Raw genomic sequence first — 17,319 nt, forward strand, 5'->3', positions numbered from 1 at the left:
TGATTTTAAAAAATCCACAAACATGCCTCTACACAAGCTCATTGACACTGTTGTTTCAGGAATATGTTTTACATTTATTAAATTTGTTATTTTTATTATTGCAATCAATATTATTGCGACATGTTTGTTGATAACAATATCTGATCCTAAATGTTATATTTTTCAGTGTGAAACATGCTGTAAAGTCGGTCAGTTTAATTAATATCTGTCCATTTTAACTCATGATTTTTTATTTATTTATTCTGCTTTTATCATCCCAGAAGATAAATAGTAAAACTGTAAGTAGCAGGAGCTGCACAGGTGCACAATTGGTAGCAAGAAGGTCCTGGGTTCGATTCCCGGCCCGGGGTATTTCTGCATGGAGTTTGCATGTTCTCTCTGTGCATGATTGGGTTCTCTCCGGGTACTCCGGCTTCCTCCCACAGTCCTAAAGCATGACTGTTAGGTTAATTGGTTTCTCTAAATTCTCCCTAGGTGTGAGTGTGTGTGTGCATGGTTGTTTGTCCTGTCTGTCTCTGTGTTGCCCTGCGACAGTCTGGCGACCTGTCCAGCATGTACCCCGCCTCTCGCCCGGAAAGTTAGCTGAAGATACTAGGCACTAGCACCTCTCCTGACCCCGTTAGGGACTAGGATGTTTGAAAATGGATGGATGGATGTAAGTAGCAGCGTTCCATAAGGATTGGCACCCCCGTGAACTTTGTGAAAATTTACTTCAAATAAATTTTATTATAGGAAAGTATTTCCAAACAGAAAAATCCAATCTTTAAATTTAAGAAAACTTATCCAGAGTGGAAAAAAAAACTGTTCTAAATATATTTGGATAAATATATGTTTTCACTAAATAAACACAATTATTATATTGCTCTGCACAACCATATTTCCAATAAGATAGCACTTAATTTTCATCTGGAATAGTTGAAAGGTTTAGGTCAGAGGATTAAACATGACAAAAAACGATGAGCAATATTTGAGTTGACTTGCCCACATACCTTGGATTATGAATCTCTTGAAAGACCAAATGATCTCCACCAGATCCAGATTTTTATTTAAACACTCCTGGCTCTTCAGACTTCTATTGAAAAGGAACTCTGCACACAACGGACCACCATGTACTTAAAAATGGACATTAACTTCATTTCCACATATTCACACTTTTCCTCATATAAAACTAGCCCAGAGAGTTTATTAAAGCACACAGTTAAACTCTCAGTTGTATTTAGAAAACTCCAAAGGTTTATGTTTGTGATAGTAGGACAATAAAGGCTATAGATATAGATAGATAGGTTTGTTTTTTGACTTATTGGCCCCAAGATGCCACTTTTTGTTGCTGATTTCCAGCTTTGGAGTAATTTTTGTGAGTTCTCATCTTGACTTGTGTTTCATAGTTTCTGCTATTTTAAAACTTTTATTTATTGCTCTTGTATATATATGTCAGGATTAGGGGACGCTCCCTGACTGATGAAGATCAACACACATCTGCCTCACTTGATATAATTTTCTCCTGTCATTGCTAATTTAAAGAGTGACTATGTTAAATAAGGCACTTTTTAAAATCACATTTAAATCCTGGGAAATACAGGAAGCCACTGTTTACTAATTAGAACTTCCTCAAAAATCTTGTATTAAAATGAATCTAAAAATAATTAGTTACTTCTTAATTTATTGAATTGCTTTTAGTGCCAGTAATTCCCATATGGAGAAAACGTTTCAGTGTGAGAAAATGCTACTCCAGTGAAAAATTCATTTATTTTAAATCTATTTCCACAGTTTCAGCAGGGGTGCCAATAAATGTGGAGGGCGTTGCAGGTTAGGCAGCAGCTCCCTCCTCCCTTCTCTTCCCTGTACCTGTGATCACCTGGTACCACCTTTATCTGACCTCCAGATTACACCGTCTCTCCCACATACTACCCACACACACACACGCCCACACACACACAAGCACACACACAGATAATGTATATACTTTGCTGCTCCTTAGGGAGTAAACACATTCCTTCTTAGAGAGAACATCTTTCGTTTCTTCTGGTCCACCTGTAACATTTTAATTTTTATCAGGTAAACTCTTTTTTCTCACCCTGCACTTCTTTAAATAGCAACCTTAAGTTTTGTGACTGTCTGACTTCAGTGAACTGAATCTTTGAGGTAATATGATGTACGGTAAAGATACTTTAAATTGAAATCAAAACTATGAGAAAATATGACTTTTTTGCCTGTTCTTTTTTTAAATAAGCATTTAGATAAAAATCTTTTCTTTATAAAAAACCTCCTGGTCACTCATCTCTGACTTCTTATAGAGCATCAAGAGATCAACAAAACCAATCAGTGACTCAGGTGTGATAAAGAACAGGATCCAAACATCGGAAACATTTTTTGCTAAAAAGGAAGCAAGGCCGCATTTGCTGGTCCACTCCGTCATTTATCACTTTGCAGCAATCTTAGAGATAGACTTATCGCATCTGCTGTCAAGAATTTCTCATGGTACATGACAGGTTTATGTATTGCAAAATTACAGAACAGGGGAGGAGTTTTAACTTGAAAAGCCAACCACTAATAAATGAAAAAAAGAAGAAAAGTTGTACAAATTTAGCTTGTTTTGTTTTCCTTTACAACGTTTTGTTGCATTTTTTCATGTCTTGAGCCTTAAAATAACTACTGTTTATCACAAAAGAATAACCTCATGCTGAATAATACTGAAGAAAAATGTTGAAGTTAATCACAGCCTCTAGGAGGCTTTGTAATTTCCAGAGGTTTAAATATGATGTGAGCCAAATATCAACATATTTAAGAATGACAGATGTGTGTTGATCCTCGTAAGCCAGGAAATGGTGAAAAGAAAATAGCCTACGCTTCTTCACATCTACTGTCTTTTAAATTTCTTGTGATGTATGTAACAGGTTTCTCTTGTAAATGAGATGAGTCTGAAGAGATGTAACTGTATTAATAAAGCTAAAATTAAAAACTTGATTTGTAACAAGCACAGCTAAATGAGAAGTTTATTTTACTATTACGTCTGATGAAGAAAAAAAGAAAAAAAATCTCCAAAACTCACAGCTAGAAAACTCCATTAGATAGTACATTTTTACATTTCACATTTAATAAATAAGCAAAAAAAAATCTCATCTTAAGAAATAATTGTTTAAAATTATATCATGACACTATATCATGGTGAACCTAGCAATCCTTTTAATTTTTTAAAATTTATTCTAATTCAAATTAATAATTAACTTAATGTTTTTTAAATATATAAATAGGAGGTGACAGAGTCATTCTTCAAAATGGGATTGATGATAAAAGAAGGATAAATTAGTTAGTATCTTGTAATATGGATGCTAATATTTTATGCTTGTTTTTAACATAAAGAAATTGGTGTTTTTTGATATGTGTAAGGTGCTTTATAAAAAAATTTGCATACTTTATGCTGGCCCATAAAGTCATCCAAAACAATAATGACAGTTTTAACTGCATAATACAGGTTGGATGAGTAAGCATTTGTATTTTGCCACCCAAAATGTCACAACAATAAAATGGAAAAAAAACAAAAAACCCAAAACAAAACAAAAATGGACGGTAAGGGAGATAAAACTATTTCCAATCTCGCTATTGCTTAATATTAGAAAAATCAGGACTTTAACCTAATAACATTGGTATAGGGGGAGACAAAATCCCAATGTTAAGGAATAAATAACAAACTGGCTGGTGTTATAATTGTTGGCCTGTCTAACAACCTCTTCTGAGCTTCTTTAGCCAAGAAAATAGATGTAGGAAAAGAATTTGCCTACTCTGTCACATTTTTTTACAATTAGAGCAATAATGAAGAGTTTGAAAACAACTAAAACTATAAAAAACCAAGCCTAAATACAGACCCATGTTGATGTTACAACCATGAACAATGAGGATGATGGCAAAAAAGAGAACCGCAGGAAAAACTGGAAAGATTTTACTGAAACCATTCTTTCATTTAAGGCCATTTATTCATTTGCAGGACAAACCCGTAGCTACTTTTTAAAAGTTGATCAAACTTTCAAGGACCTTTTAATTTGTAATCCATGATTTTCTGTTTTTTGTGAGATACAAACATGGCATGACACAGAGATCCATTTCTTTAAGTCGCTCTCCAAATAGGAGAGACAAGAGAAGATGAAATTCAAACAAGATGTGCGCTGATCCTCATAATCTGTGTGGAGGGTTCTGTTATGTTCATACAGTGAATGTGTCCAACATTACAGCAAGGGTGGAGGTTGAAGTAGGTTGTGAGGCAGCCTGGCAGCATTTCAGAGAGAGGTAACGTCATCTATAAGTTACAAATAATAGGTGTGAACGTGTTCAAGCCTCAGAGAGATCTGGCAGGTTTACATTCTTGACTTCTCTGACTGTCAGGTTTTCCTCTGGCTCCTCTCACAGATTTTCTGGCCATCGCCTCATTTCCTTTGTTTGAATCCAGTTTTAGACTGTTTTCCTTTTCTGACTGTGTTGTGTCTTCCTCTTCTTTATCTCTGCTCTTGATAGTCTATTTTTATCCTTCACCTCTCCTATTCTTCTCCTCTCTTTCCATCTATCCGTCCGCTGCTCCTCCCAGCCTGGACTCCCCCGGCCTTGTACAGTCGCCATCATGCACCACCTCCACCCCCCTCCCCGCTTTACTCCACAAGCACCTCCCCTGTCCCACTGACACCACACGCTGCTCCCATCCCCCGAAAACCACTTCAAACAGGCACCACCATCAAAGACCACAGTCAGTCAGCCAGGCAGTCAGCCAGCCAGCCAGTAAGGCAGCATTTCAGCCAGCCTTCTGCTTTGACTTAAAATTACTGTCGTCCCCAGTCGCTGGGCTGCTTTCCTCCTCTGATACACATCAAAGATCCTCTTAAACTCCCCAACTTTGGTTTTTAAAAGATTTTTCTTTTCTTTTAACCTACATTATTTCACTGATTGAGGTTTTACACTTGTTCTTTCTGTCTCTCTTTCTTCTCTCCATCACTTCTCCGTCCAACATGGGCGAGGTCAGTAACGGCATGCATGTGCACATTTTTGCAGCTCTGTTGTCTTTGCATCTTTCTTGGTCATTATAAGAAAAGCCATCAATTTGCGCATCACATGCGCTCCCAGATGTACTTGAAGCTTCAACTAATATACGGATGTGGGTAAATAATGTGCAGTTTTATTTATCATTTGAAGGAGATCTTTGTAACCACAAAAAGACCAGTCCGATAGTGTGCATTCTTCCTGTTTTTTTTTTCTTCCTTCTGCATGAATTTATCGGTCTGTTCAAGGGCAGAGAAAGAGACAGAAGGGAACTGGATGGCAGTCAGAAAAAAGCAGAAATCTGGGCGTGATGGTATCTGAGAAAGAAAAAAAAGCACAGTGACACATATTTTCTATGTTTTAAACTTCTAGAGGTCACTTGTTGCTTCTCAGAAACTTGTGGTGTGTCATCTCTTATGGCAAGGTTGTGATGTCTATGTGAACCAGTGGATGGCGCCACTTCTGTATATTAACTGGAGTGTATCGCTGGTGGGCTGTCAAATAGAGCAAAAATGAGTAAATATACAGCAGACAGTTTGATCAAATTATTGTGTAGTCATTCTGTCTTTTTGCTGAAGCTATGACATTTATAGTTACAATTTAATGTCTGTTTGCATTTTCTGACCCTCTGCTTGTTCATACTGGTTCCACTGATATTTCCGATGTAATTGCAGAATATTTGGCCTTTGATGCAGTAAACATTGTTGTTTTATAAGCCCTTCATCCCTTAAAACACCTCTTGTTGGCCAAATTTAAAATAGACAAAGCCAGTGGGATACCAGACATATTTGTCCCAGCCTCAAATCAGATCTTTACTGACAAACCTAAAGCTTCAACTGAACCAGAAAAAAAAAAGAATCCCACATTTCTTAGCTGTTAAGCTCAAAGAGAAGTTTTACTTAGCTTGTAATTCTCTTTAAAAAACTCCAGAACCTTTGTACCCTGTAAGAGAATGTTTTAATATTCAAAAGGAGCCTCTATTGTGTGGTTTGTTGCACCAACGTACAAAATAAAGAGCCACATCAGAGGCCTGGAACGGTCCCTGAGCATTTTCATGTGTAAGTAAAAGAAAAAAAAAAGAGGGAAAACAAATTTGGAGGGGGGGAGACGGGGGTATTTATAGAGTGGTGTGAGAGTCTTTGCAATGACAGGAGCCTAATGAAGCAGAGTTTGGGTTTTTGATTCACAATGCGGTGAGAGCGTGGGTCCCTCTGTGACCGTTACTGCATTCCGGCACCGATCCCTCGGCACACGGAAACCAGCGCCGGGGCCGCAGGGAGGAGGCGGAGGGCCAGCTCCAAATAACGTGTTCCTCTAACCGAGCTAACCTTTCTCACAAACACTCGTCTCACTTCCACAGCAGCAGATGCACAAAGGGTGTGATGGCACTTACACTGTTCATACCTATAGGAAGAGCATGAGCTCAGTTGCTTGGCTGCTTTTTTCACAGAATGTGAGTCACACACACGGTAACTGACTCAGATGAAGCAGTTCTGCTTGACCTGATAGGGAAGTCCAAAGTGATGCAGCCAGTGTGTCATATTCTAACTTTGATTTGTATAAAAGTGAAGTGCTTAAAAAGGTTAGTGAGAATGGATACAGTCAGAGGCAGGGTGTCATTGTTATTCTGGTGAGTTTTGAATTATTTCATTTCCTGACCAAACTTGATACTGCCATTCATTTAAATTTATTTTAAAAATAATAATCAAGACAAAAATGATGTCTGTTTAAAATTTGGATTACAGTTTTGCTAAAGTATTGGTGTCATGTTTTCACATTTTGTCACATTTAAATAAAAAACACATTTTACATTTTAATGTAATTTTAGTTTAGAGATGATCACAAAGATGTGCATAATTAAAAGTATGATATCTGGTTTTCAATGCTTTTCACACTTAAAGAGCAGAAAAGAGCAACTATCTGGGGTATTTCTCCACCAGCTTTGCACAACGAGACAAGAAAATGTTTGCTAATTTTTCTTTGCAAACAGCTCATGCTTCGTCTGATTGTATGGAAACCATCTGTGAACCTCCATTTTCAAATCTTGCCACGCACTCCCAATTGAATTTTGGTCTGGACTTTAATTGGGCCATTCTGATAAATATATGGATATTGTTTGAGATGAACCACACTGTCTTAGCTCAGGCTCTGTGAGTTGCTGTCCTGCTGTAAAGTGAACATCTGCCTCAGTCTTTATTTAATATTTTCAAAGTTACTTAACATTTATCTCCTCAATAATTCTGACCAGTATTCCTGTCCCTGCTGAAGAATAGTATTCCTAAAACGTAAGGCTTCCACCACCGTGTTTCATCATATTTTATTTTGCAAGTAGGCGGGAAAAAAAACTACTTTTGTCTAATCGTAGCACAGTCTTACACAAGTTTGCTGTGACCTTGACATTGCTTGTTGTAAACCTTCTTTCTTCTATAAATGCAAGATTCATGGAGGCAGTCTTTCTCACCTAAGCTGATCTCTACAACTCCTCTAGAGTCGATATTGGCCTTTTGGCTGCTTCTTTGATTAATGCTCAGAGTAGCTGGTCTATCAGTTTAGGTTTTCCTTATGGATTGAACATTGATGTTTCAAATATTCATGGCTTGGGACTTTTTAAATAGTATGATGTGCTTGTTAGTGTTTCGTGCTGCTTTTTTGTTTACCGAGTCCACCTTTGAGCCATTTGTTGCACTAATTTTTATTAAGGGACATCAGGGAAAAGTGGTCTGAATACACACCATACTTTAGAAAACCATGGGTCATTGTACTTGAACTTTAAAACAATATTATACATCATATTTTACTTAAAATCCATTAAATGTCTTGGAAGTTTGTGACTATACTGTAAAAAGTTGTGAAATTAATTCATGGGGTGTGCATGACCTTGTATGCTGTGGACAGAAACAGCAGAAGCCTGTGTTTCTTTTAGCCACATAAGTCACAAGCTGTCTCTGAAGTTCAGAAGTGTCATATTTCCAGTAACCAACATGGATGTGCTTTGAAGTTTAGGATCCGTGTCAATCAAGGTACCGTGTTTGTTTTAAATGTCACTGTGGTGGTCGACAGGACAGGTAAACACACGCTGGCAAACATGCAGGCAGCAGCACACAGGAAACCTCTAGAGGAAGAAGAGAGAAAACCACAGCCTTTTTGTACACCTCTCCTCGCACACCTTGTCTCCTTTTTGCAAAGAGAAAATCTGTAATTGTCTCATTCCTGAAGGCAAGTTGGTAGTTATGTGTGTCAAATGGCCAGTTGTCACTATGTTAGCAAGAGAGAAGTCAGTATTTGTCCTGCCTCAGTAGGTTTTTAGCAGTTTTGTCTCTTAAGAAGAAAACCACATTACAAGACGCATCGTTGTGAAGCAGCACTTGTCAAATTCTTTTTCTTTTTTTTTTTCAATATTTAACATCTAAAGTTCAGACACTGTAAGGTTGGAAAAAGTCAATTCAGTGAAGCATTGAATGCTTAACTGATGCGCTTCGTATGAAACTACTTTGCGATCATTGTTGGGTCTATGTGTTAACCTTATAAAAAGCAAAAAAAAAAAAAAAGCATGTCTACAGTTGAGTCACCACAACCCAGAAAAAAAGATAGAATGGGTGAGAAATATATTGTGTTGTGTCTCCCAGTGAGTTTCAGTGCTCTTCACCGGTGCACCTTTTTGGTACGATTGCAGGTCTAGACCATGAAGCTCTCAGATATTTCCTGTCTTTGTCCATTTTCAGTATTATCTTTCTTCCTGCCTCCTGTTTATATCAAAAACAATCAATCAATTATTGGATCTATGTGGAAATATAGGAATATTTTAAGTGTATTGAAGTCTGAACTCAAGAGCACTTAAGCCATTTGCTAATTCTGTGCATTATTTATAACCTGGAAAAGATTCTCAGTATGCTTGAGTAACGCGAGTAGGAGGCGATTAGGCTCTTGACATTTTCTAAAGGAAAGATTTTTTACAGACATTAGTTAAAGATGAAGATACTTGCAGACGGGTAGGAAAAGCAGCTGTTGTCGTCTCAACGTCATCATGAGGAAGACTTGCCTCTCCCAGTAGAAGAAGGCTGTACAGTAAGTTGGAACTCCATTCTAACTGTATCTGTGGTGGTTTTTACTGTATGGTCTTTCAGCTTGTTTTGCTGTCAGTTTTTAATCTGTCAGCCTTTTGAAGTCACATCAGGGCAACTTTCCACGAAGCATATGTGTGGTTCACTGTTATGTGCAGTGATGTGACATGGAGATAGAAAGCACCAGATGAGCAGATACCAATTGATTTTTTCAAATGTGTCTGTCCTTCGAGCGCAGCCGTCTTCTCCTGGGGTGGCGTTTGTTAATTGGTGAGCGTCTTCATAAAAAGAATCAGATGTGAAAACTGAAACTAACATCCGCAAAAGCCCCCACTAAAAGCATTACTTGTTGACAAATCAATTTTGTGTGTATCGGTGAGTGGGTTGGTGGCTTTGAAGCTAATAAAATGAGGAAATGGGTTTTAACTTTGTGTCATAAAGGCCCTAATTGAATAGAACTCTTAAATACGAACTGAACAAAGATGAAATGGTTTCAGTACTACCACTTTGCTTTCACTGTTTAAAGATGACTGCTTAATGTGCAGATTTATTTGCTCTGATGTCATCGCAAAGCTTTAATCAGTATAAGTTTATTTCTTTAGCTGAAAGTGCAGATGTCACTGCGTCTCTGTGGTGTTTGTTGAAATGCTCTGACAGGGTGGTGCCTCCTAATGAGAGGGACATCTAAAGGGCTGTGACTTCTACTACTTCTTCTACGGCTTCTTTTTCTTCTTCTTCTGCTATGGGAGCAGATTCTCCTAAAGCTTCTCGTGCACACACACATAAAGTTATTCTTGTTGTGCTTGATGGCATTGTGCGTCGACAATACAGGCGTGCTTCTCATTTTGCCAACACATCATGTTTGTTTGTTTTTCTTCACATCTCGGTGTGTATTTGTGTTGAGGGAATTTCCCTCTGCGCCACGCTTTTCACAGTTTGACATCAGCCGGACGACAGTTTGTTACTGTTTCTTTTTGTCTGTTTTCCTTCATTCTTCTGCTGCGCTCTTATCCAATTTTCTTGCAACAAATTTAACTTTGTCTCGCCCTGTGAGTTTCTTCAACCACTTTTTTCCCCCAACATACACAAGGCTGCAAACTAGAAGCGTAGCAAGAATGCAGAATCACAAAATCGCACTGCACATCACATTTCAACGTCTTCCTCCTCTGTAAAATAACCTTGATAGTCCATCACAGTGTTACACTTTCAGTCTCAGACTCTCACCAGAAGCCGTCTGCAAAATGTCTGTGTGTTTGTCTGTGGGGGTGCGCTTGTATGTGTGTGCCTCACTGCCACACAGCTTTAAGCCTGCTGTACTTAAACTTTCTCTTTAGTGTTATGTGCACTTTTGTATAATTTGACAATTATTCAGTTTTTGTCAAGTGGGCATAATGATCATATTTAATGCAAAGAGTGCTGAAGAAAACTGGAAAATAGTGTTCAGAAAGCCCATCATGCTTTTTTTCCGATTTGTAAATTTCCCCTCACCTGATTTCAAGCACAATTTTCATTTTCCCCAGGGAGTCTTCAGAGTATTAGGTGCCCCACCATTGTGCATAGGCCTGACTGGCACTTCTGAATCATCTGCTCTTTCACTATTCCTGTTACAGCAGGTAAAGACCAAAGCAGAGCTGCCCAAAGTGCCAAAATCAAAAGGCGCCATCACCTCGAGCGTCTCTCTGTGTCACTGACTTGCCGCTGCTGAGATGAAAATCAGGTGGGAGGTGTTTGCTCTCAGTTGCGGTCCTTCCCTGACTCATATGAAAAGTCACAGAGCAGGTATGAGTAGGGGAGCTGCTGCCACCGCCAGAATTTCTTAAATGACATGTTTGATTTCTGCTGTGCGCTAAAAAGGGAAATGATCGCTGTCAACAGGAATGAATGTGGACATAGCTCATCTCTGAACCGCTCTCATAGGTACTGTAAAAATGATTTTACGCTCCTCTTCCTGCACTGTCATTCTGTGTAGCATGTGGGTGTCGGTGACCCCCATGTGGTTATTTATTGAGTTCAAAATAGCATTGTGTCTCTGCTGAAACATGCTAAATCATCACCAGTAAAATCATTTTCTGACTAAAATAGAAAACAGGCTAAAATTCAAAATACTATTCTATTACAATGAATAGAAGTAAATAAAAATCTACAATACAATGCAATAAATTTGTATCTATGCTTACAGCTAATCATCTACGTGTTGCAATGTGTGTCACATGTGTTTTCTAGAACAGTAACACAAAATGATAACCACATAAGTTTCTTCTTCCATTGAAGTACATATGTTGTGAAAACATCAGTAATGATTTGATGCAAAAACTCTTAATGTCATTATCAAAGAAATGCATTTAAATCGTTGATCTAACTTGAAGTCTTTTGATATTACGTAACAGAATTCAGAATTAATTTAAACATTTATAAAAGTTTATTATTTTATTGTTAAATAAAAGCAACATATTATTTGATTTTAAATAAAAAAGACACTTTAAGAAGTAGCAGATTTTGATTTGATGTGTTTCTTACCTCTTAAATTCCCAAAACAATTTTTTGCTCTGGATTTATTTGTAATAGTAGACATTGTCCGGTTGGTTTCATCCTGTGTCATGATCATAAATACGTTCACTTCCGTCCTTAGCACTTTATAGTCTGTATTCCGACACTCATGGTGCATATTTTTTTAATTTGTTAAAAAATATGCAGAATGGGATCAATTGCACCATGTGGTAAGCTGGAGCCTAACCTTGTTTGTTGCCTTTTAAAACCAAAAGAAACAAACAAGGTAATTCCAAGGTAATTATTGCCTGCTTTTACCATTTAGCCGCATAATTACTGAGCCAATACTGAATCACATGTGTGCATCGTAAAATAAACTGCAGCCCAGCATGTTGCTGTACAGTCAGATGCCCTCTGGTAGATAAACAAGAGCCAAATTAGGCCAGCACCAATCTGGATTTGCACTTTTAGAAAAAAGGTTTTATTTGCGTCGTTTCTCTCTTTCTTCATATACCTAACTCATTTATGTAATTGGTATTTATGTTTCCCACACATGAACTCAGTTCTGGTTTGGTCACCTCTGTTTTTGGAACTCTGACTCAGATATGTAAATAATTAAAAAAGCACTTTGCTCAACAGATTTTCAGATTAGACTCCAAGCTGATCACACACAGTTACATAACAAGAAAAGACAGTGTTTATTTTCATAAAACTATTTTACTGCTTTAATTGGGCTTGTTTCTGTTGGACATGTTATAATTCTTGAACATGTTTGGTTTCAAACACAAGGGGGGAAAAGAGGAGACAGATCAAAATTTTTGTTGGAGTGTTTAATCTGAAGTCACTGTTGTTGTCAAACGATCAGAAACAACCTCCAGATTCAGAAACAACCTCCAGATCGATCGACATTGTCTAGCATGATGCAGCACACTTCAGTTATTACAGTCTGGCTATGACTCATGAGCTTCCCACACATTACATTGCATGCACAACTCCAGCACGCCGTTTTCTACTGCACTGGATTCCAATAAGTTACACACTCTTCAGACTCTCTCACAGTATGCGGGTCCCTCGCCCAAAACACACTCTGCACTTCTGCAAGCAGCCCTTTACTTGCAAAAACTCAGATGGGCAAGGAAGAATATGAATATAAGAACTTAAGATTATTGTGCGCGCATTCGTTACTTATCAAAATTTGGGGAAAAAATGTGAAAACATTAAGTGGTTTTACTGCATCGTACATCTTATTTTCTGCACATTTTTGTCTTTGTCTTGATGAGGTTTTAAGTCTCAGTGAAGTTATTTTAATAAGTGAAATAAATAAGGAAAACACATAACATTATGTTTTTAACTGGTGACAGTAATTCCAATTAAACAAACATGATGTTTTCATTGTCGGAAATACTTCAAATGAGTCAATCTACACTCGTAAATAAATTTTAAAAATGATATAATGGCCTAATCTCTGTTTCTGGAGCATTTTGAAGAGTGCAGCCACCAGTGTTTGGGCAAGCAGCAGCTAACAAATTTGACAATTTTTTAGAATCACCCTTTATTGTATATTTTCTAAAGCAAATTGTTGTCTACAGCCAGAACACTGAATGTAGTGAATATTCACACTATTGTGTTTTTAAGAGCAAAGATAATACTGTAAATAATTAAACATAGCAGAATGCAATGTACTGTATATACTGCTTATTGTGAAGTCCATTTGCTGTGTTGATGCTGTTGGAAAAATAAAACAACTCATCAAATTGTTTCAGGCATAAATCGCTGTTTTATTATTAGAGATGACTGAAGCAGTTAGAGTCAAACAATGGCTGTATTTTAAAAGAAAAAATATGCAGCTGTCTAATTTCTCTCTGCAGAGCATTACGCAGAGGGCTTCCAGTAGCGCTTATGCAAGCAGTGGTAAATAAAGTTAATACATTTTTCAATTGTCCTGCGTATAACATGTCAGACAATGAAATGGATTCAGACTGTAGTGTTTTTGCCTTTAAAATGAGTACCATAAATTATTTTAATAAAATTTTATTGTGTCCTTTGTGGGACAATAAAGGCAGTTTCTATTCTATTCTAAAATAGTAAATCACAGTGTATATGCTTCATGTTTTTTACTGTGTAGATTTATAGGTTGTGTCTTGTTTTATTTGTCGTATTGATACACCGGACAAAATACTTTAAAGCCAAAATTATATTTTTTTGTTTGTTTGTTCTGTTGAGTATTTGCAGTCATTTGATCGCTGTAGCGACAGTCCTGACAATCAGGTATCAAATTAAAAAGACAATCCAAGTGCCACTTACATTAATAAAGCTACAGTGTATGATATATTACTAATAACTTGAATAGGAAGCCTGATTTTTAAATTCCTTATGATTAGGCTGCTTGGGTAGTCCGTGATCTTCTGGTACCTCTTAGAGCTGCTGGTTCAGCAGCTTGTCGAGCATGCAGTGGGCAGTGAAAGGTGGTTCTGAATGTAAAACCTCTCTGGGACTAGCAGCCTTTTCTGTAGAAAGGTTCAACTTGTGAAACTGCTTATCAGTAAATGTAAAACTTCCCTGTCACGCCTTATTTTAAGAAGGAGAATCAGGTCTGTGATCATGAATGACTGAGACCTTTTCCAAGTATTGTGTTATGTGTTTATGGATTAATTATTGCTGAACATGAATATTTGCAGTCTAATCTTCGTATTATAATATTTGCTTTTATGTAGACTAAATAAAGTATTGGAAATTTAATTAGGCCACAAATGTTGAAGTCGTTGCAAAAATACATTTAATAAAGGAATTAAATGTAGACATGCAGCTAAATGTTAACCTACTTAGCGTCAGGTTTTAGGCTGCTTGAGGCAGAAGGGGAATTTGTGTTATGTTCTTTCCCTTGGAGACGCAACCAAACATCCTCATAGCGCAGTTATAAAGTGTAAAGAACAGAAACGTTTACAACTGGGTGGTTGAGATATACCCTGTTTACTTTCTCTGTCTTTTGCTTGCATCTACACTGTGTTTTAGGGGCAATCAAAAAGTCTAAGTGTTTAATAATCAATTTACTGCTTCAAAGTTGATTTCTTTTGAAACATTATTAATAAATGCCATCATTTTTAATAGTTAAACCGGTAACTATTTAATCCTTCGAGTTGAGCTGTCCTGGTCCAACTACAAAAATTTTATTTGAAGAATCCTGCTGGTGTACAAATAAATCAGTGTACCAGATAATGAAAGCCATCCCAGCTGTGTGCTATTTAATGACAACCCATGTGGACTCAGCGTCACTCACTGTCATGAGAGAGAAAATTAAAGCCAATTTGACGCTAATCAGCAACAGATTTTCCTCTTGCTCTATCCTACTCTCCCAAGAAATTCCCACGGGGGCTCATGGGTTGACCTTTACACCATCACATAACATTGTATAGTCGTCCAGTCACAGTAAAGCACAGCTGATGACCAATTTCAGCCCTGGCAGGAACAAGTCATTCTTTCCCATATAAGCACACTCCGAGGAGTGCACTCTGGCTGAGTGGCCTTGGTTGAAGCACAACCTAGCATGAGTGTGGTTCATATGGGTGGTTTAATGAGACTGGGGCAGAGAAGAAGGAGCTGATACAAACTGAAACACATGTAGGAGTTAATTTTTAGATTAGCTAATCAGAGAAAATAATTGCACATGCTGACTTCAGAGTGTTTTTCAGTGTTTGTGATGGTGGGCCGCCCCCTCTGTGGCAGCGGGACCCCTGTTGCTCTTTCAGTATTGGACTGACTGTACATGCTGTGTGTGTGAGTGGGTCTTTCATCTGTAAGTGAAGCTGATGAGAGTGGCTTTGCATTAGGTATCTTGTTGTGCAAGCCGCTTGACTTTTGTAACAATGAGCAGCGAGCTTTACTGGAAAAGTAAAAAGCTAATTTATCATAAAACTTTGTGTCTCCCCATCCACAAAAAAATGTTTTGGAACAGTTTCTGCAAATATATAAACAGTGTAATATTTATTTTATGCTTTTCTTCAAATTTAAGAGAAAAAGGTATAAAGTGGTGTGAAGAGAGAAATAAAAAAATAGGGTAGTATCAAAATAATCATAATTCTTTTGAAAGTGTCCCATTTGTGCTCTTAAATTGTTCTTACTTTGTTGAAATTAGATATCAATAATCAGAGAGAGGAGAAAAAAAGCCTTCTTAAAAGGAAAAAGAAGAAGAAGCATTGGGAATGGAGTCCTAAAGCTGAAATCCCAGCCATATGTTTGTGATTGTCATTTATTGTCTCTGCCGTGGGAAAAACGAATGTGCCTTTTCACTGCCGCTGCAGCCTGAGCGGGGACTGGAGGAGGGAAACTCTTTACCTTACAGCGCTTCATGTTTACTTTTTACTGCACTGTCAAAATGCAAATGCACTATTCCCCGTAATGGTGCAATAAAATGTTGTTATTTAATATTTACAAATAAAGAATATATATATAAAATTTTTATGACAAATCATTTCCATAGAGATGACAGTGAAAAATAAACCACAATAAATAGAGGAATGTCTTTAAAAACAAAATAATTATAACTCTATGGGCAGTGGTATTTAGCACTAGAACCAAAACCTGAACATAATTTATTTGTTTTGTTTGAGAAGGTTGTGAAATGAAAAGAATTTGAATTACGATCATTCAAATTCACAGTAAGACAAACCATGAATCTCACATTGAAGTTTTCAGATTGGAACCTTGAATTTATTTTTAAAAAAACTGCTTATTTTAAGAAACTTATTTTTATAAACTAAAAATAATTATTTTAATTATATTTATTGTTATTTTGAACATTACACATAATGACCATAAAAGCATATTTAAAATGTGCTAATTTTATGTCTTTTCTATTTATATAACAACACATTTACATGCAAAAATAGGACAAAGATAAGTGAATATAATTTCTACTATTTAAAATATATATATATAAAAAGTTCAAGTTTTGGTGTTCTCCCCGGTTTCAGTTTTTTTGTGTGTTTGTTTGTCTATTTCTTCTCTGACTTGGAAAAACTCTTTCGAAAGTAAACAAATAATATATGTATTTTCTTTAAAGCTGTTTTTAATAAGTCAAACCTACGTGTGCATTCAGTTTTATTTCAAAAAAGGTTGAACACACATGCTCCACTGCAAGTCTTTATTCAAGACAGAACGAAATACTATAACTTATTAATCACACAGAAAGATAAATGAGCATGTTTTCCTTTCGCTACATTCCTAAAAGACTCCTGTGTTCAAAGTTTCTGTCTCATCTTCTCAGGTTTCTAATGATTTCCCTTCACAGTGGACGCTGAGCAGGTCAGCTCTCTGGGTTCGGAGGAAGACGATGAGGTGGGCTTGTGGAGCCTGGAGCCCCAGGACTGCCACGAGAGCCTGGACAAGACGAGCCTGACACCCAGCGAGGTGACGGAGGAGCCCAGCAGCCCTGCCCACTCCACCCGGCCGCTCGGCCTCAGCCCTGGCAGCAGGATCTGCTGGGGCCAGGTGGAGCCAGAGGCCCCGGCTGAGGAGGACGCCACCTACGCATCCGCCGACAGGGAGGGGGACCAAGAACCACTGAGGATGTACTGTAAGTCCTAAGCTGTAGCAAAATGGCTCTACTGTATGTGTAAACAAGTTAGTGTTTTTTCTGATGCAACAAAGGGCCATTCTCACCTTCATATCAACTCCTTTTGAAACCATGCCTTCCCTACGAGTTGTTGCTTTTTCACTTTTCTCTTTGAAAAGGCTTCTTTCTGAAAGCATG

The 17,319-nt window shown here is 37.4% G+C and overlaps 1 protein-coding gene across 1 annotated transcript in view; it reads left to right on the forward strand.

Annotated features, from left to right (window-relative positions):
- Positions 1–17,319, forward strand: part of LOC114135399 (zinc finger E-box-binding homeobox 2) — a 39,792-nt gene that overhangs the window by 11,279 nt on the left and 11,194 nt on the right. The window contains exon 2 of the mRNA XM_028002671.1: positions 16,858–17,142. Within this exon, the coding sequence (XP_027858472.1) occupies positions 16,858–17,142 (285 nt within the window). The remainder of the gene's footprint in view (positions 1–16,857; positions 17,143–17,319) is intronic.

The sequence above is a fragment of the Xiphophorus couchianus genome, chromosome 20 (assembly GCF_001444195.1).
Source record: "Xiphophorus couchianus chromosome 20, X_couchianus-1.0, whole genome shotgun sequence".
In the NCBI taxonomy this organism is placed as follows: Eukaryota; Metazoa; Chordata; class Actinopteri; order Cyprinodontiformes; family Poeciliidae; genus Xiphophorus; species Xiphophorus couchianus.